The sequence below is a fragment of the Pan troglodytes genome, chromosome 1 (assembly GCF_028858775.2).
Source record: "Pan troglodytes isolate AG18354 chromosome 1, NHGRI_mPanTro3-v2.0_pri, whole genome shotgun sequence".
Lineage (NCBI taxonomy): Eukaryota > Metazoa > Chordata > Mammalia > Primates > Hominidae > Pan > Pan troglodytes.
In genome coordinates this window covers 222,385,465-222,412,130 of record NC_072398.2, presented here as the reverse complement: position 1 = coordinate 222,412,130, position 26,666 = coordinate 222,385,465, and the positions used below count along the sequence as shown (strand labels likewise).

Here is a 26,666-nt window from a genome sequence, read left to right as displayed (position 1 = left end):
GGAGCTGCTAAACAGCACTGGGCGCATAGGCTGGGTTTGACTAGCCAGGATTAGCGAGGGGGAAAAAGACTAATTACAAGCAGTTGCGTACTCTGGAGATGCTCCCCTTAGCAGAAGCTCGGTGGACTGTCTGCAGCCAGACCTCCGGGCCTGGCGGCTGGGGCGGGAGGCAGAAGGCGGGGCTTTCCTACAGGGCTCCGTGCCCCGCCCTCCCCGCGCCGCCTTCCACCTCCGGCCGCGCGGGGGCGCTCCCGGGCCGGCGCTGTCGCTTCCGCCGCCGCCCCGCCCAACCGCGCTCACCCCTCGTCCCGATTGGCTGCGCGACGGGAGCGCGCCGAGTCAGGGGGCGGGCCCGCGCCTGCTACAAAGCGGCGAAGGTCACGGAGCGAGGAGGCGCGCGTCGCCGCCCCGCGTCCCGCCTGCGGCCCGCGCCCCCGGCGTCACCGCCTCCTGCCCGCCTGCCCGCCTACCCGCCTACCTCCCTGCCGGCCTGCCGTCCTTCCACGCGGAGAGCCATGGAGGGAGTGAGCGCGCTGCTGGCCCGCTGCCCCACGGCCGGCCTGGCCGGCGGCCTGGGGGTCACGGCGTGCGCCGCGGCCGGCGTATTGCTCTACCGGATCGCGCGGAGGTGAGTGCATGGTTCGGCCCCACGCGGCCCTCTGCGCCGCCCGCCCGGCCCGCCCCCGCGCCGCCCCGGCCCGCTGCCCCCCTCGGCCGGGACCCGGGCTGCCCGCGGGCGCGCGGAGACCCCCGGCGCGCGCCGCCGCCCCCGGAGACCGGGTTGAGACTGCAGTCGGGAAGCGGCTGCGGAGTCGAGTGGGGCGGCGGGGACTCCGGGAACGTGGGGTGCGGGCGAGAGCGCCGCGCGGGGGCCACAAACTTCCTCCGGGAGCCGCGGGGACCTGGAGCCGGTGCGCACGGGCCGCCCCCGCCCTCAGCCCCGTGCTGGGCCCCGGTGCACGGCGATGCTGGCGATCGCGGCTGGCGCTTGCTGCTCGGCATGTGACGTCCCGGGTGTTTTTCTACACGCCTCGCATCCGCGCGTTTCAGAGCCACAGCCCCTGCTTACGCTAGAGCAGCTGAGGGACAGGGAGGCTCAGTAACTTGCTGTTAATGAGAGGAATCATGGTTTGAGCCGATGGAATCTGCAGGGCAGACCCCGAGGCTGGGCTGCCTCCCAGAGGTGGGCAAGGCCTGAGATGCCTCCAAACAGTTCAAGACGGGCCGGGGCCACCCTCCTCCCTGCCCGGCTCACGGGCCATGCGGGCCCCCGGGTTCAGATCCGGCCTCTTTCATCGGCCTCCATCGCCAGGCATAAAAGCTTAGTGGCCTCTTGCTTCAGCAGAGCCTCGCAGGTAGCTTACTGTTTCTCCACTTGATCCACCTTTCCAGAGGGCAGGGGGGAAAGTGGGGTTGTGAGAACATCCTAGAAAGAGTGGATGGGTTTGCAGCTTCGGCAAGGGATGCAATGAGCTCACACCCTTAGGAAAAAGGGGAGAAGGGACTTGCCCACTCAGCAGCAAGTGGCAGAGCTGGGATTTGAACCCTGATCGTCTGGCTGGTCTGTTTGTTCTTCCTTAACACATACCGGTGCTGCTTCTCTCCTCCAGGGAGGAAACGGGGAAAAAGAAGTACAGGTGGTTGAGTCACAGAGGCTTCCCAGAGGAGGAAGGCATGGGAGGGACATCAGCTGTGTCTGGAGGATGGGCCAGATGTGACTGAGGAGGGTAGCTGGGGATTGAGTGACCCCAGCCCAGAGGTCCCTGACAACACAAGTCTCTCCATGTCGGTTTCTGCTGGATTTCTGGAAGTTGAGCATCTGCAGGACCAGCTTGTCCAAGCCGATGGTTTTATACCCAGGGGACCGAGGTCCAGAGACCTCAGGTGATTTGCTCACATTCCCAGAGCATGTTGCCAGCTGAGCTGGTCCAGCACCTGGTGTTCTTCCTGGACGAAGCCGCTTCTCAGCTAACCCAGGATGGGGGGTGTTGCCTCAAGGATGAGAGCCTGGGGGAGGGGATAGTCTGCCAGCCACACAGCACCTCCGTTGTGTTTATTGAGGCTGGACTTGGACTGGGTGGCTCACTGTGCACACACTGCAGCTGTCCTCAGGGATGCTGTCTCCCCTTCCTGCCCTGCTGGCCACAGCTCTCCATCTCCTGGAAACAAGAGTCTGGGGCCTTGGAGAGATATTGGGCTAGCTGGTGCCAGGGGAACTAGGAGGGTGCCTGGAAGTCCTTTCACACCCCTGACGACACCAGCAGGTCACGGTGTGGCATTGAGACCCTTGCTGTTGATTGGGCTGAGAAGGGCCAGCCTTTCCCAGGATGCTTTAAGATGTCCTCATAGAGCACTGGGTTTCACCTGGAGGTCATAAATTGGCCACTGTCACGATTCAGAAGCCAGACCAACCTAGCAAGAGGTTGAGCCTTCCTCCGAGGAGGAGAGTGCTGTGACAGCGAGGAACCAAGCATTGACTCTGGCTGCAGTGTGGGTTTTGAATGACCCTCGGGAGGGCATGTAAGGAGAGCTGTTTTTGGAAGGCGACTTGGCTGGGTGGGTGTTTGCAGGCTCAGCACAGAGATGGACAGAGAGGAAGATGTAGAGGGAGTGGGCAGGTCAGCCCCACCTTGTGCTTTAGGACTGGCTGAGGCGCATGGGAAGGAGGCTGCTTCTCTGAAGGACTGAGTCCTCCCACAGCCTCAGTCAGGGCCCGCCCTGGCTTCCCCACGCATGGAGTCCTCTCGCTTCCATGGTTGTTACTGATGGGAGCAGCTGATGGCTGTAAGCACAGCACACTGTCTCCTCATGAAACTGCCAGGGCGGGCTCTACTGTTCTCCCATTTTACAGATGAGGAAACCAAAGCTTGGGGAGGTTGGGCTACCTGCCCCACATCACCCGGCTGTTAAATGGCAGGGCCCTGCCTCACACCAGAACTTCAGCTTGTCAGCCCAGCTTCAACCTCTGGGTGCTCACGGAGCCCCTTGGCTGCTTCTCTGCACCTATGGGAAGCCACCACGGTCAGCACAGTTGGGGGGCAGATGCCCCAGTTTCACTTCCCTGTGTCCAGGCCGTTGTGAAGTCTGTGGCTTCCTAGGCCTCCCTGTCCCCTGGACGCTGCTGCTCGGGTGCCTGTCCTCAGCCCTCTTCAAACGATGCCCAGGATCCATGCTCTGCCAGCACATCCCTGCACACACCACCGCCCCGCCTCCGGGGCTTTGTTGGTGTTTACTGGGATTGTCTCCTTTCTAGTGTTTGGGGACAAAGAGGATGCAGCCTCCCAGAGGATATGCAGCAGAGCCTCATTCTGGAAGTCAGAGTCCCCTGTAACGGCCCTTCCCGTTTCCAGGCTCACCCCTCCCACTCACTCTCCTGCTGCTGCGCACTCTCCCTGAGCAACCGCCGCACCCCGGGCATACATTGGGTGGTCCCCTCCCTCTGCCGTCTGCCCTGCTGGTGAGCACAGCTGTGCTTCAGGGCGACCGCAGATGCCCCGCTTATTGGCCTCTGTCCTGTGGCATCTGTCACCAGCTGCCCTGGGAGGTCGTCGTTCTTGTCTTGCTCATGTTTGCATCTCTGCCAGCCTAGGGTGGTGCTTGCTTAACTGATGGGATGTTCCGCTCGCACCAGGAGCGACCCTAGAATGGTGGATTGGGGTGTTTTCCATCCTGATGTTGGAGTTGCTGCTGTGGATTCAAGTATATTTTGCTTGGAGATGGGCTGGAGGCGCTGGCAGTGCTAAGTTCTGAGTTGCATTTTGATGCTGCTGTCGCTGAAGCCCAGGAGGCCCCTTCTCTGGTCCTTCTGGTTGAATGAAACACGGTGTTGCCCACTTAAGCGGGAAGTGCAGGTGAGGAGCTGCTTGGGAGGCTGGCCTCTGGCTTCCTGGCCCCTGAGGGAACCTGACTCTTACAGTCTTTCCAACCCCCCACTGGGGCCAGCACACAGTGTCCCAGGTCCCGAGCAATGTGCTAAGGCCCCTGTCTGAGGAGGTGATGATTTCCCAGGGCTGGGCAGAGACTCTGGGAGCTGGCCAGCCTGCTACAACCACTGAGCTCCCCAGGGCAGGGACCAAGCCCCATCCAGTGCCCCCTCTAGCAGGTGCCCCCTACCTGGTGCTTTCCTAGGCTGAGGACCCAGCGCTGGGCTCGCACCTAGAACAGAGCCCCTCCCACCTGCAGGGAATAGTGAGGCATCCTGCAGGAGCTTTGTTTCAATACATGTCCGTGCTCAGGGCTCTGGAGTGGTGTCATCATTAAGGACACCTGCCTGTCTTGTTTTCCCTCAGTGTGTATGTTGGGCTTGTGGACGGGGCAGGTACAGAGCATGCAGCTGCCCTAGCTTTTTCTTAGGGACCCATCTCCCACCGGGCTTCCTCAGGCTTCCCAGGGGCTCGGCATCGAGCTAGCAGGAGCCGAGATAGTGGCCTCCAGGCCCTCGTGTCCACCCATCAAATGGGACCCATAGGGCCAGCTGCTGTGCCCCCAGAGCTGGAACCGTTGTGGGCAGGGGCAGCCCCTCCAGGCCCAAGCTCCTCTCTTGCTTGTGTTGCAGGGACATTCTGTCACGTTACCTCAAACCTTGCCCACCAACTGTGGTTTGTCCCAGAGTCAAGTTAAGGACGGAGGTTGTTGGCTTGCAGAAGAGAAGTGGGCTGAGGGGTTTATCAGGGAAACTTGGGGGCTTCTCCCAGAGCAAAAACAGGGTCCAGCCTAGGCTGGCTCAGAAGAGATTGGCCCAGATGCTGCCTCAACAGGTCGGGCAGAGGCAAGCATAGGCTAGGGGCCAGGACTTCCCCCACCTGCGTGGGGACCTCGTCCGAGCTGTGGACAGTGTTTCACATGCGGTCATGTGTCTGACGCCGCTGTGCTGGTGCCTGGGGGACCTGCAATTCATGCCCAGCTCCCCATCGACCCCTGGCCTACCTGCCTCTTGGGACCTTTCAGGGCTTGCCCCCAAAGGCACTGTGGGAGAGGACCCCCTGGCAGGTAGGGCCTGCCTGGCCAAAGTGGGTGGCAGCTGCTCTGGCCACGAGAGAGCCCACCCCCAACTTTAGCAGGGATTACCCAGGGCTGAGAGTGACAGGAGTTAAAGCTGCTGGCCCCAGGGACAAGGGCTAATCCCTTGCCTCCCCCCTCTTCCAGGCCGCCTCATTCTAGATCAGTGGAGCCATTTCCCTAGCAACAGAGCAGGAGATTCAGAATGGAAACATGACTTCCTGGGGTGGGCGGGGCTTCATGGCAGGCGCCCTGGACAGAAGCCACAGCCCCTGCTCAGCTGTCATTGGTCCCCTAGGCAGGCTCAAGGGTTGACCTTCCTTTTCAAACAGGGTAAGAGAGCTGAGGGGCCCTCCGTGGGGATAGGAAGCCTGTCACCCAAAGTCAGTTGGGTGCAGAGCCTTGTCCGGCTCAGGGCTCTGGGGTGGGGGGTCACACAAGCAGGTCATAACCCATCAGGACATGCCCCCGTGCACAGTTACAAAGAAGCCTGTACAACAGCTAGTAATTAGCACAGGGAAGTCCACGTGCTTAGTTGCCCGGGAGTGCTAGATGCGGGCACCGCAGAAGAGCAGGTCTCCACATGCCCCAGAGCGAGTCTCCTTCCCTGGCTGTTCATGTAGTTGGCGCCCGGTGGCGCTGTCCTAATGCCGAGCACTGAGCGCCTCCCTGCATTCTCCTGTAGGATCCTCACAGTGGCCTCTCCTGGGGCAGGGACGCTCAGCAGCCCCCTTTGACAGGTGAGGGATGAGACTGCGGCCCTAGAAGGCAGAGCTGCTCTCCAAGGCCATGCCTGTTGCCATACTGCCTGCCCAGCTGGCTGGCTCCGTTTCGTCGCTGGTCTGCAGGCCTTGCCCACTGTCTCCATGCTGTTGACAAGATGCAGTGGTCCTTGTCCTCTGTGAGGGCTTGGGCCTGTGCTGGGGCAGGGGGTGTGGGGTGAGAAGGGTGTGGGCCGAGGCTGCTGGGGGAGATCCCAGCTGCCCCTGTGGGCCCTGGGCCTTCCCCGCAGGGCCTGGTCCCATCTCCCCTTCTCTCCCAAGCCTCCCCCAACTCCATGTAACTTGGCTTTTTTGCGTACATACTCTAGGCCAGTCACTGTTAAGTGCGTCCCACGAGCAGTCCCTTGTGAGGGAGGTGCTTTTGTCCCCAGCTGACAGGTGATCACACATCTCCCTTCATATGCCCCTGGTCAGGAGAAAGGGGTGGAGGGGAGGGCCGGGCAGCAGCAGTAGTGTCAGAAGCGGGAGCCCTGCTTCCCAGGGCCCAGCCTCCCCCTCAGGCCCCTGGCCAGCCCGATGGGTTAGCGACAGAGCTGGCTCTTTGCAGAGCACAGCACCTTTCTGTCTTGTGTCACTGCGTCCTTGCAGCATGCAGAAGCCGGGGGTGCTGTGGTTGCCCCTACTTCACAGATGTGGACACTGAGGCTGAGAGTACAGGAACTTCCTGGGGCTCCGTCCTCCTTTCTCTGAGCAGCGCCTCAGGATGAAAGGCCAGAGGGCCGTGCTCTCTGGTCCTGTGGACGGGGGGCCGTCTGTGCAGGGAGTGGCTGCCCACTCTGGCAGGGGCTCAAGCAGTGTCCTCGAGCTGGAGGTGGCCCCTGGGGGAGAGGTGGAGAGTCGGAGCAGCAAAGCCGGGGCCCCAGGGCTCCCACAGCTGCTGCCTGTCACCCACATTGTTCCTGGATTTCCGGAACTGGGGGGGGTTTTTGGGCAGTGGCGGTCTCTCTGCCCACCCCTCCCCAGTCCCCCAGTGTCCCATAACCAATGAGGTGGGTAGAGGGGGGCCCAGAGCATAGATCCCCCAGTGTCTGGGCTGGGATTATCCCGAGGCCCCACCTGTCACCACACGTGTAGCCAGCGAGGGCCACTGTCCTCTCCACCAGAGAGGGTTGGCCCCAGGCTGGGCAGCTGTCACTTGCTCCCTCCCCTCAGCCTCCTTGGCTCTCACATCCTGGGACTGTCTCTCTCTGGAGCACAGGAGGCCCCTTTCAATCTGGAAGCTCCCTGGGGCGCACCCTTTCTGCAGCCCAGGATCAAGGACCTCGTGGGGGAGGGGTGGTCCTAGAACCTGGTCCCAGTCAGTCCTGTGGTTTGGCCAGCCCTGGCCCCTGTTGTGCTCCATGTGTGAGCCCCAGGCCACCAGGAGCTGGTGGCCCTGGGTCCCCATGCGGCCGCACTGGAGCCTAGGGATCTGGTGAGGCTCCAGCTGGCCTCCTCCCCTTGAAGACTGAGAAGCCCAGGTTGGCCGTGGCCTCCCTGTCTGGTCCTGGGTGGATGCAGCCATACCTAGTCTGCGTTCCTCTCCTTCAGAGCCCTTGTTCCTCCTGCTGTTCTGGGGCCAGCATCTCCAGCTTTGCATCCCCAGATCCCAGATCCCACTCCCAGCACCCTTTCCCTGGTGGCCCTGGGGCAGGGCATGGAGGTCCCTCTCCAGCAGGTGCTGGGGTCTTCCAGGCCAACCCGCACTTTCCTTGGTCCACAGGATGAAGCCAACGCACACGATGGTCAACTGCTGGTTCTGCAACCAGGATACGCTGGTGCCCTATGGGAACCGCAACTGCTGGGACTGTCCCCACTGCGAGCAGTACAACGGCTTCCAGGAGGTGTGGGTCACAGGCAGGCGGACGGGTGGGCATGCGGGGGTGGGGATCTTGAGATTTGCACCTTGAGACCACCCTGTGTCCCTGCCCTGCCCCGGGGCTCATGGACCCCACACCCTCATACCCTGTCCTCTCCAGGCCCTGAGCATGGTGTTTCGTGTACATCGTCTCACTCGATTCTCACCACTGCCCTGGCGCTGTCTCCTCACTTGAGGAGGAACCCGACGCAGGGAGCCATGGCAGTTTGTCCAAGGTTATACCACTAAAAGTGGCAGATTTGGGGTTCACACCCAGGTCTTTCTGGCTCTGCATCTCATTCTCTGTACTATATCAGGGCTAGCAAACCTTTTCTGCAAAGGGCCAGATAGTATTTTAAGCTTTGGAAGCCATTTGGTCTCTGTCACAACTGCTAACCCTGCTGAGCCACCGTAGGTAATACAAGAGTGAATTAGCCTGGCTGTGTTCCAATAAAACTTGATTGCGGAAACAGGCAGCTCCTCCACGGGTCATAGTGTGCTGTCCCCTGGACTAGACCAGGGTTTGCAGACTGAGTTCCGAGAGGGTAGGGCTCTGAGGACAGATGCTGGCTAGAGGTGTGTGGGTGGGCGGCGGGCTGCAGGCCCTGCTCTGTGCTTAGGCTAGGTGGCTTCACTCGGCATCTGGGCCTTTGGGTTCCATGGAGGTGTCTTGAGAAGAAAAGCAGCTGCTGTTTGCAGAAGAAAAAAAGAATGGAGATGTTTGAGATCTACCATCACTTGCCTGGAGCGGGGCGGGCCCCCAGGGACATCACCAAGCCTGAACCAGCTGGGAGGGCCTGCCTGCCTCGAGTCCCACCTCTCTCCCGCAGAACGGCGACTACAACAAGCCGATCCCCGCCCAGTACTTGGAGCACCTGAACCACGTGGTGAGCAGCGCGCCCAGCCTGCGCGACCCTTCGCAGCCGCAGCAGTGGGTGAGCAGCCAAGTCCTGCTGTGCAAGAGGTGCAACCACCACCAGACCACCAAGATCAAGCAGCTGGCCGCCTTCGCTCCCCGCGAGGAGGTGAGGCCGGGTTGGGAGGGCAGGGGTCCTGGCTGGGGCCAGGGATGCTTAGAGCAGCCGGGGGACAGGCACGTGCAGGGTGCTGACTCTGGTCCTCTGGCCCCTGCTCTGCTAGACAGCGGCTTTTCTGTTCTGAGTGCCCAAAGGGGCCCCCTCATCCTTGCCACTGCCAGCACATTCCAGGATGTGTTAGTTCTTCTGACCCCGTTGGAGCTGAGCTGCTTCTCCCCATGTCTTACAGTCACTGCTATCGGGGTTCCAAGCCTAGGAACACCGTGGAAACCCCAGCACCTGCCAGTCCAGAGGAATTTGTCCCTGGGCAGAGGGAGGAAGGGACCTTGGGTTCCAGGTGGGGCCCTGTTGGACCCACTCTGTCCTGTTTCTCTGAATCAGCCTTGCCTGCTGGTGGCCCCGGCAGTCTGCTGTGGGGTTGGTGTAGGATGCCACTGGCTTCTGGGAGGAGGAGGAAGCTAGACATTGCTGAGAGGCTTGGCATTAAGGAGCTGGGCTGAGCTGGGAGCCTCACCTTGCCTGTGCCCTCCATGGAGTCCAAGAGCCTTGCTTACTGGCTGCTCCTTCCTGCCCTCGGCCAGCCCAGGGAGTCCTGTCACCTCAAGAGGCAGGTCCCAGCTGGGGCCCAGAGACACTGGCTTTCCTGGGGTCCAGCCTGGGAGGGAGGGACAACAGAGGTGAACTCAGGCCAAGGCAGGGATGGGGAACCTGCGAGAAGGGGAAAGCAGGGGTGACTTGGCAGCCAGGCAGCTTTTCGGCATGCTTGGTCGCAGCAAGGAATCACACTCCTGACCCTCCTGGCCCTGCAGGCCAAAATGTTTGCTTCCTCAGAAACAGGGAGGGAGAGTTGCAGTGCTGCACGTCTAAGGGCTGAGAAGGAGGGGACTTGTCTTCTGGGCTATTTCAGAAGCTGAAAGAAACCTTCAGCTGCCACAAAGACAGGCCTGGCCAGGGGCTCTCTAGCGTTCAAGCGGAAGGGCAGGCGCCACAGTCTGGGTTGTCCATCTGCCCCACTCCAGGCAGTGTCAGCCCGCAGCCACCTTCCCCCATGTTCACCCACCTTCTTGGAGCTCTGCATCTGGGGAGCAGACCCTGAGCTCCTGGCCTGCGGGTGCGTCCCTGGAGCAACAGAACCTTGTTAGTGTCCCCATCACTTGTGGGCCGTGCCCTGGATTGGCTCTAACTCCCGGTAGTCCACATGGCTCTACACAGTGGGCATTTGTCCTGTTGGGCAGAGGGGAAGCAGGTTCAAAGTGGGGTTGACTTGCCCCCGGTCATCCCCTAGTAAGTGGCAGGTCAGGATCTGATTCCACGTCTGACCTGTAAGATGGAGGCAGCTCAGCCACCCCTGCAGATGCCGAGCCTGTTCCCCCAACCCCACAGGGCAGGTATGACGAGGAGGTCGAGGTGTACCGGCATCACCTGGAGCAGATGTACAAGCTGTGCCGGCCGTGCCAAGCGGCTGTGGAGTACTACATCAAGCACCAGAACCGCCAGCTGCGCGCCCTGTTGCTCAGCCACCAGTTCAAGCGCCGGGAGGCCGACCAGACCCACGCACAGGTGAGAGGCGGCATCCACAGGGCGGGGGTGGGGGCGTTGAGTTTGTTCAGGAAACCCTCCCAGGAGGCTGGGCACTAGTGACCAGAGGGTAGCTCTTCAGAGCTGAGCCCCTTTATTTTTATTTTATTTTATTTTATTTTTGAGATAAAGTTTTGCTGGGATTACAGGCACACGCCACCACGCCTGGCTAATTTTGTATTTTTGGTAGAAACGGGGTTTCTCCGTGTTGTTCAGGCTGGTCTCGAACTCCCGATCTCTGGTGATCCGCCTGCCTTGGCCTCCCAAAGTTCTGGGATTACAGATGTGAGCCACTGCACCCGTCCTTTTTTTTTTTTTAAACAGAGTCTTGCTCTGTCACCCAGGCTGGAGTGCAGTGGCACGATCTCGGCTCACTATAACCTTGCCTCCCAGGTAGCCTTTCGAGTAGCTGGGATTACAGGCACCCGCCATCATGCCCAGTTAATTTTTATATTTTTGTAGAGATGGGGTTTCACCATGTTGGCCAGACTTGTCTTGAACTCCTGACCTCAGGTGATCCTCCCACTTTGGCCTCCCAAAGTGCTGGGATTACAGGCGTGAGCCACCATGCCTAGCCTTTTATTTATTTTTAAATTTTATTTTTTGAGACAGTTTCGCACTGTCGCCCAGGCTGGAGTGAAGTGGCGCGATCTCGGCTCACTGCAATCTCTTCCTCCTGGGTTCAAGCAATTCTCCTGCCTCAGCCTCCTGAGTAGCTGGGATTACAGGCACGCATCACCACAGCCGACTAATATTTATATTTTAGTAGAGATGAGGTTTCACCCTGTTGCTCAGGCTGGTCTTGAACTCTTGAACTCCTGACATCAAATGATCCACCCGCCTTGGCCTCCCAAAGTGCTGAGATTACAGGCCTGAGCCACCGCACCCAGCCTCCAAATAACTGTTTCCATCATTTTGTGAAGTTCTCACCAAAAATTCCTATTGTGAGGTTTTTTTGTTTGTTTTGTTTTGTTTTGTTTTGTTTTTTTGAGACGGCGTCTCGCTCTGTCGCCCAGACTGGAGTGCAGTGGCGCGATCTCGGCTCACTGCAAGCTCCGCCTCCCAGGTTCATGCCATTCTCCTGCCTCAGCCTCCCAAGTAGCTGGGACTACAGGCGCCTGGCTAATTTTTTGTATTTTTAGTAGAGACAGGTTTTCACCGTGGTCTCAATCTCCTGAGCTCGTGATCCGCCCGCCTCAGCCTCCCAAAGTGCTGACATTACAGGCGTGAGCCACTGCGCCCGGCCCCTATTGTGATTTTAATTGGAGCTGACATAAATGGACAGATAACTGTGGCAAAAGTTAACCTTAAAAGTACAGTAGTAAGTTATTCAGACCAGGAACAAGGCAGACAGAATGAGAACCAAAGGCCCCAGGAGAGGGTCCACCTGGTGCCTTGCTGTGCAGACGTGTGGCAGGGCAGAGGTAGCACGGCTGTGTCCCAGCTGCAGACTGGAAACCACATATCAATCAGACCCAGGTCACATCTAGAGACACAAAGGGGTGGATAGGAGTTTCCTTGTAGGGGTAGATTTTACTACTTAACCTCCTTGCTACCATACCAGATTTTTTAAACAACCAGAATATTCTATCAACTGAGTACTATGATAAAAATTAGTTTTAGCCAGATGGTCTTGGGCTCAAACCCTGGAGCCACTGCATACCAGGTGTGGGCTTTCTACGTGGCCCTGTGCAAGTTTCTCAGCTTCCCTGAGTGTGGTTTCCACAGCTGTAAATGGGTCCAGGGCTTAGGAGTGCACCACCAAGGCTGCTAGGAGGACGAATGCAAGTGCCAGGAAAGTGCTGAGAAACAGGAGGGCCACCCCTAAAACCCATGCTCAGATACGCACATAATAAACGCGTGGTGATACCAGTCACTCTCCCGGGACACCCACCCTGGATGACATGAAGGGGCCTGGGGAGCAGGATAGGGAGGTGGCCCCATGGGCATGTTGCTTCCCCAGAGTAAAGGAAGGGGCTCAACTTGGCTGGGCGCGGTGGCTCACACCTGTAATCCCAGCACTTTGGAAGGCCGAGGCTGGTGGATCACCTGTGGTCAGGAGTTCAAGACCAGCCTGGCCAACACGGTAAAACCCCATCTCTACAAAAAAAATACAAAATTAGCTGAGTGTGGTGGTGGGCGCCTGTAATCCCAGCTGCTGCGGAGACTGGGGCAGGAGAATCGCTTAAACCCAGGAGGAAGAGGTTGCAGTGAGCCAAAATAAGGTCACTACGATATGGAAAGTCTTCTTTAAAAGGAGAGGGTGGTAGAGCAGCACTCCTCCCCGCCCAGAAGTGAGGCGGGCCGGTGGAACTGAGTGGTGAGTTTTTGAACCAAGCCCAGGATGTGTGGGAACATGGGTCTGGCCAGAACCCCGCACAGACTGGCACCGGTGATGGCTGGGGGTGGCTCTGTGGCCGTCTCACTAACCCGCCTCTCTTCCTCCTCTGCAGAACTTCTCCTCCGCCGTGAAGTCCCCGGTCCAGGTCATCCTGCTCCGTGCCCTCGCCTTCCTGGCCTGCGCCTTCCTACTGACCACCGCGCTGTATGGGGCCAGCGGACACTTCGCCCCAGGCACCACTGTGCCCCTGGCCCTGCCACCTGGTGGCAATGGCTCAGCCACACCTGACAATGGCACCACCCCTGGGGCCGAGGGCTGGCGGCAGCTGCTGGGCCTACTCCCCGAGCACATGGCGGAGAAGCTGTGTGAGGCCTGGGCCTTTGGGCAGAGCCACCAGACGGGCGTCGTGGCACTGGGCCTACTCACCTGCCTGCTGGCAATGCTGCTGGCTGGCCGCATCAGGTGTGCATGGGGCCAGGGCCAGGAGTTGGCGGGCAGGGGACTGTGTGCTGGATTACTGTCTAGGGCGGGGGCCAAGAGACCCCACTGGGTGCACAGCCCTAGGCTGAACTCCACCATGTCACTGGTACAAGGCTTGGTCCCAGGGGCTGGGAGTCGTAGGTGAGGTGAGGCTGCAGACGCCCTCTGAGCCAGCCCCGTGCACACCCGCTGTGAGCTGGGCCGGGTTGCCTCCTCTCTCCTCCTCGGGCTCTGTCAAATCAGGATGACGATAACCACCTGCCTCCTGGGTTGTGGGGGCTCACGTGGGGGGCTCTGGGGTTCCCTGAGTGGGAGCATGTCCTGTGAGTGCTGTGTCCCCGTCGCCCCTGCTCACCGACTCGGAGGAATTTTCCTTAGCCCTGTTACAGGCTAGAACTTACAGGCTGAGGAGAAACACTGACCCACCTGCTCAGAGCCAGGGAGCGTGTGAGTGTGAGGGGATTCCGAGCCCACGCTGTCCCCTGGCTCTGGACTCTTCTGAGCAGGGCCAGGTATAGACAGAGGAGGCAGGAAGGAAGGCGTGGACCCAGGAGGTCTTGTCCTCCCCTGGGGTGACCCCGCTGCTTCCCTTTCAGGCTCCGGAGGATCGATGCCTTCTGCACCTGCCTGTGGGCCCTGCTGCTGGGGCTGCACCTGGCTGAGCAGCACCTGCAGGCCGCCTCACCTAGCTGGCTAGACACGCTCAAGTTCAGCACCACATCTTTGTGCTGCCTGGTTGGCTTCACGGCGGCTGTGGCCACAAGGAAGGCAACGGGCCCACGGAGGTTCCGGCCCCGAAGGTCAGAGAAGCAGCCATGACTGCGGGGGGAGGACACACGGATGCTCAGGCCCAGGCTTTGCCAGGTCCGAAGCGGGCCCCTCTCTGTCCTGCCTCTTTTCACCTGCTCACGCCCTCCCACCCCCACCCTACAGCCCCAGGTCCTGGCCCAGTCCCTCCACTGCCTCGAAGAGTCAGTCTGTCCCGCCTTTTCCTTTCGGGCACCACCAGCCATCCCCAAGTGCCCTGTAGCCACTCACCACTGCTGCCACCTCTCTGGCCAATGGCCCTTTCACTGGCCTGGTGACTGGAATGTGGGCAGCGCCCACACAGGCTCTGGCCCGTGGCTTCCTACTGGCAGCTCCAGGCACCCCCCTCTCACCACGCCGTTTGCTGGCTCTGACACTGTTGGGTGAGGGTCCTGGTCCTGCTGTCTTCCCTTCTGGCCTCTGCACAGGGGTGGTGACAGTGGCTGCAGGCTGGGCCCCTGGCGTGCCCTGACCGTGCAGCAGAGTGAGGCTGGGGCAGCAGAGAGCCCCAGCCTCACCCCTGAGGAGCACCTGTGGTCTGTCCCCTTGGTCCTGCTTATGGCTGGACCGGCCCTGCAGGAGGTGGTGGAGCCGTGAAGGAGGCAGAGCTGCAGCTCTGTCTGCTGCTTGGCCTCCTGCTCCGAGACCCTCCCGAGTCCCCGGAAATGGAGAATGCAGTTCTTGGGCCCAGCCTGGCCTTCGCCATGAGTTTGGGGAGCGAGACCCCGCCTGAGACAGGCAGTAGGAGCCTGTGCTGACCTTGGGGAATCTGAGCTTTTCCAAGGGTAAGGGACCCAGGGTATGCAGGCCTTCAGTGACATCAGGTCATTGTCATCCTTTCCCTCCCTGACCTGTCATGAGCCTCTGCAGGTGCCTGCTCACCATGGCCCAGCGCCACTCTGTCCTCCGACTCAGGTGAGGGGGCAGCCCACAGACCTGCTCCTCAGTAGCAGGGCCTGGCCAGGCCCCTGCTGTTCTCAGCCTCAGTTTACCATCTATGAAATGAGGTGGACCCCTCTCCATAGCCCTTGGGTGCCAGCTCAGTGGGTGTGGGGATCACATGAGGTGGCTCATGAAGATACACTCTGGAAGTCGAGGGGCTGCCACGTGCAGAGGAAGTTCCTGGCCTGGGGGCTTTATCCAGGGGTCCCAGTCGAGAGTGGCCCGAGGCCGTCCCTCACCGGGCATGTTCCCTCTGGCTGCCCACTCCCTCGGGGCCCGCATGTCCTGCCACTCGCCACTCTGAGCACGAATTCACCTTCCAGATGTGGCCAGGGTGTGCCAGCTCCTCTCTCCTGTGCGTTGGAACCCCGGGGGAGGCAAGAGCAGATCACAGGTGCATGAGGGTTACACCCGTCACCTGGGTCTGCCGGGATGGGTTGGGGGGGCAGGTGCCAGGCCTCACTGCTGTGAATCTGCCACGCCTGGGGGTCCTAGAGGCTGCCCCACCCCAGTGATTGGGTAGCAGCTCACATCCCACCCAGCTTCACAAGTGAGGAACCCAGGTGCATCGGGAGACCCTCTGGGGCTTCTGTGGCCTCTGTGCCCGATGACCTGTGTGGCTTCAGACAAGGCCCCAGCGTTACTGGGCTCAGCTTGTTGTTCTGTGTGGAGCGTGAGGTGAGAAAACCCCTCTGAAAAGATGTGGTCGGGGCCACGCTTCCCACTGGTTCTGCAGTGAGGAGTTGGGGCGGGTGAGCCAAAGCGTCCCCCCGTGGTGTCTACCTGAGGGGCAGGGAACCGCCTGCCTGTGCACTCACGCCACCCCCCCAGCCCACAAAGAGCCCATCTGAGAGAAGGACGTGGTGGAGCCAGGACGGGAAAGCGTCCTGTCGGCTGGCCATGCTGTTGCTTGCGTCTCGAATCTTCGGTTCTCGAGGAAGTGTTGACAGTGTGATGCTAATTTCTGCTTTTCTTGGCATTGGGTAGAAGCAGGACATCTGTGTGTATGTGTGTATTTAAATTAGATTATTTATAATAACCAGAGCCAGCCCTCGCGCTGGCCAGGATCCTCCTGCCGAGCTGATGTCGCTCCTGCCCTCTGCCGGGGTCCGGAAACGACATCTCAGGAGGTAGCTCTCAGCAGAGTGAGGATTCCTGCCTTTTGTAGAGTTTTGTGTGACTTTTTAAATTATTCATGTGTCCCTTAAAAGTTTCACTACGTGGAGAAAATTCCAGCACCAAGTGTTGTGGCAACAGCTGAGAGAGTGCAGGCACCACTGTGTTGTGGCTTGTTGACCGGGAATGTGTCACCCCTGCCAGGGAACTCTTCTCCTCGTGGGGGACTTGGGATGGCCATCAGACCTTCTAGGGTCTGGCTAGGGTCATCCTAGGTTTGGGTGACCGTCCCTGAGACATAAGCGAGGTAGATTCAGCCATCCTCACCCTCAGACTTGAGGTCCCCACCCAGGCCAAGCAGGACCCCCGTACCCCTTGCCTGGGAGCAAACCGCCAGGACGCAGCCTCCACGCCGCACCTGCCGCACCCCGCCCTGCCCAGGAAGGAACGCGTGACCTTTCTGTCTGTGACTGTTGCTGAGTCTCTGTCTCATGTCGTAGAATTGTGGATAATTGTCTAGTGACCCTCTCATCACTGTAACCATCGCGCCTGGCCTAGATGTCGTGTTTTGGATGCTGTGTTTTCAATAAATGCCTCTGGGGCCCTGCTTTTACCCGCTGGCGTCAGGTGCCGCGTCTTTCTTCTTTTTTCTTTCTTTCAGAAGGTCTCTGTGCCAGGGCTGGGGTGGGCAGCTGTGTTTGGGGTACAGACACGTCCACAGGAGTCAGGTTTGGGAGCCAGTGACAATGACACCAGCTGGCTCGGGGCCCGGCTCGCCTCCTCGCCTTTGCTGGATCATATTTTTTCCGTCTCAATAAACTGTTGCTTAAAACGTGGTCTCTCCCCTTCCACTCCTGATGTGGGCTGGGATTGGGTCGGAGAAGACCAGACATCTCCCCTTGGTGTCAGATGAGCGTATCTGCTCCGGCACTCCCCAGAGCCAGCATCCAGGCCTGATCCTGGCCTCTTAGTCCCTCTCTGACACTCCCCAGAGCCAGCATCCAGGCCTGATCCTGGCCTCTTAGTCCCTCTCTGACACTCCCCAGAGCCAGCATCCAGGCCTGATCCTGGTCTCTTAGTCCCTCTCTGAGACGTGGTTTGAGGGCACAGGGCAGTCGGGGGGGTCTTTCGCCAAAGGAAATGTCAGCACCTTTGGAGTTCTCCAGGGTCCAACAGATTGGGCTCCTTTAGCTGGCGGAGGCTCGCTGGGGCCCCTGTACAGAGTCCAGCCCTGTGAGCGATTTACGAGGTCTTGCTCGTTGAGTGATGTTCCCACATATCACAGTGAGGGAGTCAAACTGCGAAGGAACTCCCCACAGCACCATCTTCAGTGGCACCAAACTGGGAACAACAGCCCCTGTGCCAGGTGGCCAGGAGATTCAGCCTTTAAGCACTGAGGCAGCCCCGGGTGGTGTGAGCAGGAGCTGGGAGGAGTGGGGATGCACTGGCAAGACCCAGCCACTCCTGCTGGAGCCCACCCTTTGGGGCCAGGAGCTGCGTGGCCCAGCTGACCACCTCATACCCACAGCCCACTAGGACCCTCCTTTCACGCGTCCCCCAACGGTACTCTCAGGTCACTGGGGGACCTGGTCACCCTTGGCTGACTCTTGGCTATGTCTGTGCTGCCGGGCAGGGTGGGCACAGGAAGCCCAGCGCAGAGCCCTGCCCCACAAACTCCCTCCCATGGAGGGTCATGCCCCAAGGTCCCAGCAACACCTTCACTGCCCCTGCCTAAAGGTGCCCTCAGGGTCATTCCCTGAAGTTGCTGCGCTGTCCCGCCAAATGGAATCAGAATTCTAACATGACGACACAAAATCTCATCTTCTGTGTAGAGGTGGAGCCTTCCCTGGAGTCTTGGGAGCAAGCAGCGGGCGCTGGGCCTGGGAATCACAGGTCAGCAGGCGGAACAAGGATGTGTCCAGTCCGGCTGACCGGGGCCTTCCCCAGGGTCCCCAGCTCAGCTCCTGCCTTGATGCCCACATTCGCCAAACATGGCCTCGCCTTTGGTTCTGAAGTCCAGGTGGTCTCCTGGCACCTTGGAAGGCATTAGAAAGGTTACATGATTCTCCGGGAAGTCAAGAGCTGGCCCCACACTTTCCTTGTAAAACTTTTTCAGAGGGAAGGTAGCTGGGAGTTTGGTGGCGCGCGGCTTGGCTAGCGATCCCCGAGCATGCAGTCGTGCTGGGCACAGGTCCCTTAAGCAGCCCCCGGCTCCTGCAGGGCGTGGGCCAGCCTGCCCGCTCACCAGCACGTTGTCCACTGGGCTCATTTGTCCCTTGGCACCGAGGTAAGGCTGGACCCCCGGAGCTCCGTCCAGACGGTGGACTAATGTATTAACTGCCTCTGTCCCTCTCTTCCCTCTGTAATTGGGTGCCTTAATCAGAAGCATGGTTGACGTTCTGGCGTGGGGCCATCAGGTCCTGTTGTGTGATTTGTACCATCTCGAGTTAAAGAGACACTGTCACCTTCCGTCTTTCGGGCAGCCTTGCGGTCGTGGATGGGTCTCTTCTAACTTCGGTTTTGGCGTTGTCCCGTGAGAGCCTCTTCCAGGGGGTTCCAAGGCCTGGCTGCCCCCCAGTTCTGCTCTACCAGGAACTTCAGAGGAGTTTCCAGAGTGCAAGGCCAGAGAGCAGGAGGCAGCCTTCTAAGGGCAGAGCTGTGGAGGACTTCCAGGAATCACACCTGGGAACAGAGGGTGCCCAGAGCCGTGCTGGGGCCTGACTTCCTATGATCCAGGCCCGTCTGGGAGATGAGCCAGGATGTCCCTGAGCCCAGCCGCTCTGTGGGAAGGCTCGGCACAGAACAAGAAGTGGCAAGGAGTCCAAGTCCATTAACCTTCATTGAGTGCCTGGCACGGGGCTGGGCATTTTTGCTTCAAGGCGAAAGGGTTGGCATGAGGTTGGCAAAGGCGACAGTGTCACTTTAATACCGAGACTCGTAGTGGAGATAGTTTGCTGTGAGCCGAGGGGGTAGGAGGGGGCATGCGGGGAGGGCCGGGTCTTGCTGGCACCTCCCAGCCACCCGCTCCTAATGGCGTGAATGTGGTCGGATTGCTTTTCTGCTTTAACTAACGCACGCCTCCTCTGGGACCCCAGCTGAGGCCCCCACCTTGCACTGTGGGAGAGGGGTGGGACCCACCGCAAGGCTGCCTCCAGGACCTCCCGCTGACCCTCTTCTTGTCCCGTGCCTGACGGGCCCTTGCAGGTTCTTCCCAGGAGACTCTGCCGGCCTTTTCCCCACCAGCCCCAGCTTGGCCATCCCTCACCCGAGTGTCGGAGGCTCTCCAGCGTCTCTGTTCATCCCCAGCCCGCCCAGCTTCCTGCCCCTCGCCAACCAGCAGCTCTTCCGGTCTCCTCGACGGACCTCACCCTCCTCATTGCCCGGCCGCCTCAGCCGGGCCCTCTCTCTGGGAACCATACCCTCTCTGACTCGAGCAGGTAAGGGGTGCCCAGGCATTGGCAGACAGTCAGGGCTGGGGGCAGCTGGGACAGAACTGTGGATGGGTACATAGTGTAGGGAGGGCCGGGAGTGGTTAGTGTTCCTGCTACAGAGACAGGCAGCACAGAGCTTTGAGCCTTAGTTCCCCCCAAAGAAATGAGACTAGCTAGGAATAGGTGGCTCATGCCTTTAATCCCAGCACTTTAGGAGGCCAAGGTGGGAGGATGGCTTGAGGCTAGGAGTTCAAGACCAGCCTGGGCAACATAGGGAGACGCTGTCTCTACAAAAAAAGTTGTTTTAATTAACTGGGCATGGTGGCGTACACCTATAGTCCCAGCTATTTAGGCTGAGGTGGGAGGATCAGTTGAACCCAGGAGTTGGAAGCTGCAGTGAGCTATGATCACGCCACTGCATTCCACCATGGGCAACAGAGCAAGACCCTGTCTCAACAAAAATAAAAATAAAGTGCCCAGAATTGCCATATCATCTGGGAGCCCCAGCACAGCCCCTTAGTCCCAGCTCTGGTGACATGACCTTGGGTAAATGTGTGCACCGTGCTGTGCCCTAATCTTTTCCTCTAAAATTGCAACATGCCCCTCAGCAAAGGGGGCCACTCTAGTTATTCTAGGGGAGGAGATGCTGATAACAGCCAAGGCCCCTCTCCTCTCGTGCAGTTAGAGGGCAGGCCATTTTGCACACACGCCAAGGTTTATATTAGGATGCTTTTGCTTTTCCCCTAAGCAGAGATACCCCCCTATTTTCAGGGCACCCCAGCCTGGTGGCACTTGAATGGAACTTGGGGTGGGAGGTTCCAGGAGCAGCCCTGCCCTGGGCCTGAGCACTCCGAGTAAACTCTGTGCGCACTGACCAAGGTGGCAGAGCTCAGGGACTTCTGTTTCAAGCCCCTTGGGAGGGGAGCGTGGCAATCCCAGGGCCAGTTCAGGCCTCCAAGGCAGGGGCTCCTGCCCACAGAGAAGAACAGGCAATCTCCCTGTTAAGGCTCAAGGCAGGGACACAGTAGTGACCTGTCTGAGGTGGCAGCAGAGGTCTTGGGGCGCAAGCTTGTCTTGGAGTGTCCGGTGACAGATGGGACCCCAGTCTCCATTGCCAGAGTGGGTCGGGGGAAGGAGCCCGGTCTCCATCGCCAGAGGGTGGGTCGGGGGCAGGAGTTCCTGCAGGGCTTTGGCTCATGTATTCAGAGACGCGCTGGACCGGGCTCAGGTGCTGTGGCCAGAATCCAGCTTGCTGTCTCCCTGTCTGTCCTCAGTCCGCTTCTCTGCCACACACCTCATCCCTGTGTCCTGCAGCCCATGCCCAGCAGGAAGACGGCCTCTCCCAGCATCCATAGAATGGATTCTAGAAGGACCCTGGTTGGCATGCTGGGTTCTTGTGACCACCCTTATCCAGCCTATCCCCTGGCCTGGTGAGGGGAGGGTTATCTGCATGCTGCAACAGACCCTTCAGAGCCCACAGGTGGCAACAGGACATGAGGCAGTCCCTGGGTCCCACATTCAGCTCTCAGCCAGCCACTTGGAATTGGGGCCCCTGCCCTTGGGGTGCGTGCACCTGATTTAGGAAAAGGCAGCGTGGTTGGTGATCCCTGGGGTCGAGAGAACAGGCAGTTGGGGTCTGCAATTAGTGGAGAAAGTGGGACTAGATGGCTGGAAAAGCAGGCCCTTCTGTGGGAAGAAGGGCATGGAACGAGGAGTGGACAATATGCCCGGTGCCGACTCTTCTCACCACCTGCTGTGAGCCTCAAGTTTCTTTTTTTTTTTTTTTTTTTTTTGTGAGATGGAGTCTCGCTCTGTCTCCCAGGCTGGAGTGCAGTGGCGCCATCTCAGCTCCCTGCAACCTCCGCCTCCCAAGTTCAAGTGATTCTCCTGCCTCAGCCTCCTGGGTAGCTGGGACTACAGGCACCTGCCACCACGCCCAGCTAATTTTTTGTATTTTCAGTAGAGACGGGGTTTCACCATATTAGCCAGGATGGTCTCAGTCTCCTGACCTCGTGATCTGATCTGCCTACCTCAGCCTCCCAAAGTGCTGGGATTACAGGCATGAGCCACTGCGCCCAGCCCGAGCCTCAGTTTCTTTATCTGCAAAAAGGGAACGTGCCCAGCACCCCTCAGACAGCAGTCCGAGGAATCCGTGAGCACCTGTGTTCCCATGAAAGCACATTTGTAAAGAGCAAAGGCTGGATTGGGATTTCGGCAGAGCATTTGTGGGGGCCTCTGCACGTCATCCACAGGCCTGACGTGTCGCCCGCTTCTCTCTGTCTCCAGACTCCGGCTATCTGTTCAGCGGTAGCCGCCCACCATCTCAGGTGTCTCGATCTGGGGAGTTTCCTGTTTCAGGTGAGGAAGACAGAGAGCTAAGTGGGGGACGGGGCAGCATGAAGCCCGGGCGTTCCAGAGCACAGTGGTTTGTGTGAGCTTTGGGGTCAGACAGACCCCAAGTGTGTGTTCACATCTCAGCCCTGGGCAAGTGACCTACACACCTGTGCCTCAGTTTCCTCTTGCGTGAAATGGGAATGACAGTCTCTAGGATCAGATGGTACCATGCTGCTCTGCCGTCCTCAGTGGCAGTCACGGCTGGAGCTGGTGCACCAGGTGCCAGCTGGCAGCAAGGCCTCGGGTGAGCTGGCCTTGTACCTCCAGGGTTTGCTGCTATCTGGCCTTGCTCTCAGCTGTTGGTGCCCGGGGCTTTGGATGGAAATCAAGGGCAGAAGGCCATGGCTGAGGCTCCGGGATCTCTCCTCTCCCTCAGGTGCCTGGTAGAGGGCACCTCTCCTCCTTCAGCTTTGCAGCAGGATGTCCCCCTGTCCCCAGTCTCTGCACCTTTCCTGTCTTCCCGGGTTAATAGGAGAAAGCCCCCAGAAATGAAATAGCGCGTCGTAGCGTTGCAGTGACAGGAGCATCTTCCTCCCTCCCTCCAGATTACTTCTCTCTTCTGTCGGGGAGCTGCCCCTCCTCCCCACTCCCTTCCCCAGCGCCTTCCGTGGCTGGCTCGGTGGCCTCCAGCTCCGGCTCGCTGCGCCACCGCAGGCCCCTCATCAGCCCTGCCCGGCTCAACCTGAAGGGACAGAAGCTGCTGCTGTTCCCGTCACCCCCTGGAGAGGCCCCCACCACGCCCAGCAGCTCCGATGAGCACTCGCCTCACAACGGCAGCCTCTTCACCATGGAGCCGCCCCACGTTCCCCGGAAGCCACCCCTGCAGGACGTGAAGCACGCCCTGGGTACGGCCTTCTGACCACCCCAAGGGGCCGTGGGAGGGCCTCTGCTGCCAAGAGGCCTGGCTGTGCGGCGGTGGGGGGGCTCATCCTTGCTCTGACTCCGGTGTGCGACTTCCCACCCTGGAGCTCTAGGCACCCCATTCCAGCTCTGGTGACTTGAACCCTCTGGGACATTGACCTCTAATGGCTGATTTCAGTTTCTCCTTTTGCAGTTGACCTTCAGGGTCCTCTGTTTCTTGGAACTGATCGAAAACACATCACGCATTGCCAGGTGCGTGTGGTCACAGATAGTTTCACTCAAATGGTGCTGTATGCAAAGCATTTAAAATGTTTACAGTTAGCCCCCAGCCATTAAAACCTACAACTTTCAACTTTCACATGAATTTGTAGATTTCCTTTTTTTTTTTTTTTTTCGAGATGCAGTCTCACTCTGTCGCCCAGGCTGGAGTGCAGTGGCGTGATCTTGGCCCACTGCAACCTCCTCCTCCAGGGTTCAAGAGATTGTCCTGCTTCAGCCTCCCGAGTAGCTGGGACTACAGGTGCGCACCACCATGCCTGGCTAATTTTTATATTTTTAGTAGAGATGGGATATCACCATGTTTCCCAGGCTGGTCTTGAACTCCTGATCTCAAGTGACCCACCCATCTTGGCTTCCCAAAGTGCTGGGATCACAGGCGTGGGCCACTGCGCCCGGCCTCGAATGTTTAGATTTCCCATGTCTCTTTCGATGTCAGAGATCTGGTCACCTTGGGCCTGAATACTGGCAGACAAGAGGTGGCAGGACAGTTGAGCAAGGACCTGGCCCCCCACTGTCCAGGGTGGATGAGTGGCTTGGGACAGGCTGGCTCACCACTTCTGACAGCTGTCCTTAGAGTGGAAGTACAGCTGCCCCACGTCTGTCCCTGGAGGGAGCCGTGAGCGCCACTGAGAAGCACACCCTTCTCTCTGCAGACCTGAGATCCAAGCTGGAAAGAGGCAGCGCCTGCAGCAACCGCTCCATCAAGAAAGAGGACGACTCTTCCCAGTCATCTACCTGTGTGGTGGACACCACCACCAGGGGCTGCTCGGAGGAGGCCGCCACCTGGAGAGGTCTGTACCGTGAGGTGCCGGAGGGGAGGGGGTTGGGCACACATCCGAAGCCACCATCTCCCCCTGGGGGGTCCAGAGCGCTGACAGAAAGAATCTTCCAGGACATTGCAGTCCCTGAGTGGCCGACAAGTAACCCACCCGGCGCCTCTGAATCCAGGGTCAGGGACTCAGTAGACGGCACTCCCCCCCTCGGGATTTGGGCCCCGATCTGCACTATTCCAGTAGCTTCTGGCCCCAGGCAGCTATTTAAATTAACTGAATTAAAATTAAATAAAGTTTGAAATGTAGTTCTTGAGCTGCACTAGCCACATTTCAAGTGCTCAGTAGGCACCTGTGGCCCGTGGCTGCCATTTAGGACACATACCGAAGGCTGCCATCCTGGCCGGAAGTGCCCAGAGAGCCTGGGTGCACCGGGACCACGTCACGCTGGGGCTGCAGCCTGCACCGGGTGCCGAGCTGCCTGGCTCAGATCCCAGGTTCTCTGCTCACTAACCCTGGGGCTCAGGGGCAAGAGACCAGATCTGTGGTACACATCATCACTCCCTGGGTGGGGAGGAGGGGGTGTGTGTTGAGGGAGATGGACAGATCAGCAAGCAGGGCTTTTCCTGGGCAGGTCATTTTGCACTGACTCTCAAAGCCAGTGCTGCCCCAGGCTGGAGGGTGGCCCAGCAGCTTGGAGGCCTTGGTAAGAACGCAGGCTGCGGCATGCGGCAGGTGGACCTGGGTTGGCTGCTTATTCCCTTGGAGGCCTGGACGGGGTGCTCCTGTTCCCAGCCCCCGTGACCTCATCTGTAAAGTGGCCATTGTGGTCACTGCCTCATCACCCAGGCCCCAGCTCATGACAGCCCAGCCCATGGCCTTCCTGGCGGCTCAGAGTTAGGAAAAGCTGTGCCTTCAGGGAGGCAGGGAGTGGGGGTCTTTCCTGCTAGGGAAGCCTTTGGCCAAGAGAAGAATTGGGGGTGAGCCTCACCGGTCTCGGAGAGTACCCTGGGCAGAGCCTTGAGCTCCCCACAAACCGCATGCTCTAGGGGGCTGCTCAGCTGCACAGCGACCCCACCCACCCAAACAATGTTCTGACCAGGTCTCTGCTTTGCAGGTCGTTTCGGCCCTTCCCTGGTCCGGGGCCTCCTGGCCGTGAGCTTGGCCGCCAACGCCCTGTTCACCTCGGTGTTTCTGTACCAGAGCCTGCGCTGACCCACCATTGGAGCCCCTCGGAGGGGAGCAACCCGGTGCCTGCTGCTTCACCACTGCCGGCCTCAGAACCCTCCCTGGAGGGGCTGCCACCTCTGCCCTCATCTCCAGGGCCTTGACCTCACTGGACTGTGACTGTCCTCAGGACACCTGCCCCTCCTCACCTAACAGACTGCAGGGCTGAGCGTGTGTCTGAGGTCACACTCTCTGCCCGCCCACCTCCTTGGCTGACATCGGTTGTGTTTGGTGCTGACACTCTGATCCCGAAGCCAGGGAGCCCCAAGGGGCTGCATGACCCTGGGGTGCCCCACACGGTTCAGCCCTGCCTGGCAGGGACGCCAGTACTACTGTAACTGCAGCAGGAGCTGCCCGGCCTGCCTTCCAGCCCCACGCCCACAGGCGTAGTCACATCTTTGTACTGTACTCCCCTGTCTCACCTGGGGCAACCTCAGAGCCCCACTAAGCTGAAGGCCCCCTGGGGGAGGGGGAAGCATGGTCCTTATCATCTGCCCTGTCTTGCCCCTTCCTGTGGAGTGGGCAGAAGGGCTCCCAGGATCCTCAGAGCTCCCAGGTCTGAGCAGCCAAAGGCCCAGCTGGGCCTCCAGGACCAGCGCGAGCCTCTGCCCCACCCTCCCCTGCCACATGTGCCCCGCTTTGTGACCTCTGTGGAACTTCCTGGAAGCAGCCCCTTTACCCTGAGAATGCGGAGAGCCCTGGCCCACCTCGCCCTGTGTTTCCAGGCCTGCACGTCTGGTCCTTCAGCTGCACATGGAACTGCAGGGCAGGCTGGTGGGGGGCCTTCAGATCTCAGATGAGACTGCACCCCTTCGCCCACCCTACTGGGCACCTGCCTCCCTTCAGCCCCTGAGAACTCCATCTTCCCCTAGTTCTCCTGCCCAGGAGCCCCTGAGAACCCCATCTTCCCCTGGTTCTCTTGCCCACTCCCCTGCTGGGGCTCCTTCCTGGCACTGAGGAGGGGCGCTCCCAATGCTGTGAGGCAGCGGGGAGGGACCGTGCACCCGTGGCTATCAGAGCCCCTCCGCTGTCCCACCCTGGGCCTGGGACACGGGCCTGGGACAGTGTGTGTCTGCTGGTCATGTGCTGGTGCCAGTTGGGGAGGAATCAGCTGTCTCGGTGGATTCTGAGACTCACTGTGGGGCGGGAAGAAGGGTCTTCACTCTGCCATTCAGGGATAAAGTTTAATTTTATTTTTCTACACATTTTGCCAGGTCAGGCATTTTGCTAGTAAGCAGGATGCCCCCAACTCTCCCTGCCATGGAGGATTTTTTTTTTTAAGCTTTGGGTGCTTTTTTAATACTTTTTTTTTAATGTGGGGAAGGAGCTTGCTCTGACGTCACCCTCCTCTCCCCTGACTCCTGTCCTGAGAGCTGTGGATGCCGCCTCCTGCTCTGCCTACCCCCGAAACGTGGGGAATGGGGGCCCCAGGACAGCATCAGGACTTTTGAGTCCAGCTGCCAGCAATGGTTCCAACTCGGAGGCAGCGCCTCTTGGTCCCCATTTCTGTATAGCAGGCATGTGTGTGCGTGTCGAGGTTTTTTATTTTTTGCTTAATCAAACTCCATTCCCAAATGCACTTCATCTCTGGCTCTGAGGGCGCTCCCTCCTCTCAGCCGGGCAGCCTGGCCTCTCCTGCCCAGACCTGTGGTCCCAGCATCCCCCAGAGCCAGGGAACAGGCCCAGCGGGAGGGGGTTTTATGTTTTGTTTCAAACAGAAAACACAACCTTATTTTTCTTTACAAAAGCAAAAAAGGAAACCAAAAAAGATACAGCCTTTGAATGA

At 59.4% G+C, this 26,666-nt stretch overlaps 1 protein-coding gene across 6 annotated transcripts; it reads left to right on the top strand.

The window, feature by feature from the left end:
• Window positions 1-339: 339 nt before the first annotated feature.
• TMEM201 (transmembrane protein 201) lies at window positions 340-26,666 on the top strand. 6 transcript variants are annotated; one of them, XM_063805114.1, is made up of 13 exons: window positions 340-628; window positions 7,483-7,603; window positions 8,448-8,642; window positions 10,038-10,214; window positions 12,686-13,035; window positions 13,650-13,853; window positions 19,123-19,355; window positions 21,636-21,707; window positions 22,289-22,588; window positions 22,798-22,856; window positions 23,003-23,124; window positions 23,537-23,674; window positions 24,771-26,666. In XM_063805114.1, exons 1-13 carry the CDS (start codon window positions 516-518, stop codon window positions 24,982-24,984), a joined length of 2,298 nt encoding a protein of 765 aa, XP_063661184.1. In that variant the 5' UTR covers window positions 340-515; the 3' UTR covers window positions 24,985-26,666. The 6 variants fall into 6 exon arrangements, 5 of the variants coding, with proteins under 5 accessions (XP_063661184.1, XP_063661187.1, XP_016809144.1 ...); XR_010155045.1 differs by lacking the exon at window positions 23,003-23,124; XM_063805117.1 differs by lacking the exon at window positions 21,636-21,707.

Coding starts and splice junctions, on each gene's coding strand:
- TMEM201 (XM_063805114.1), top strand. CDS start 516: ATGGAGGGAGTGAGCGCGCTGCTGGCCCGCTGCCCCACGGCCGGCCTG. Junction 13,854..19,122: donor CGGAGGTTCCGGCCCCGAAG/GTCAGAGAAGCA, acceptor GGGCCCTTGCAG/GTTCTTCCCAGGAGACTCTG. Junction 21,708..22,288: donor TGGGGAGTTTCCTGTTTCAG/GTGAGGAAGACA, acceptor CCCTCCCTCCAG/ATTACTTCTCTCTTCTGTCG.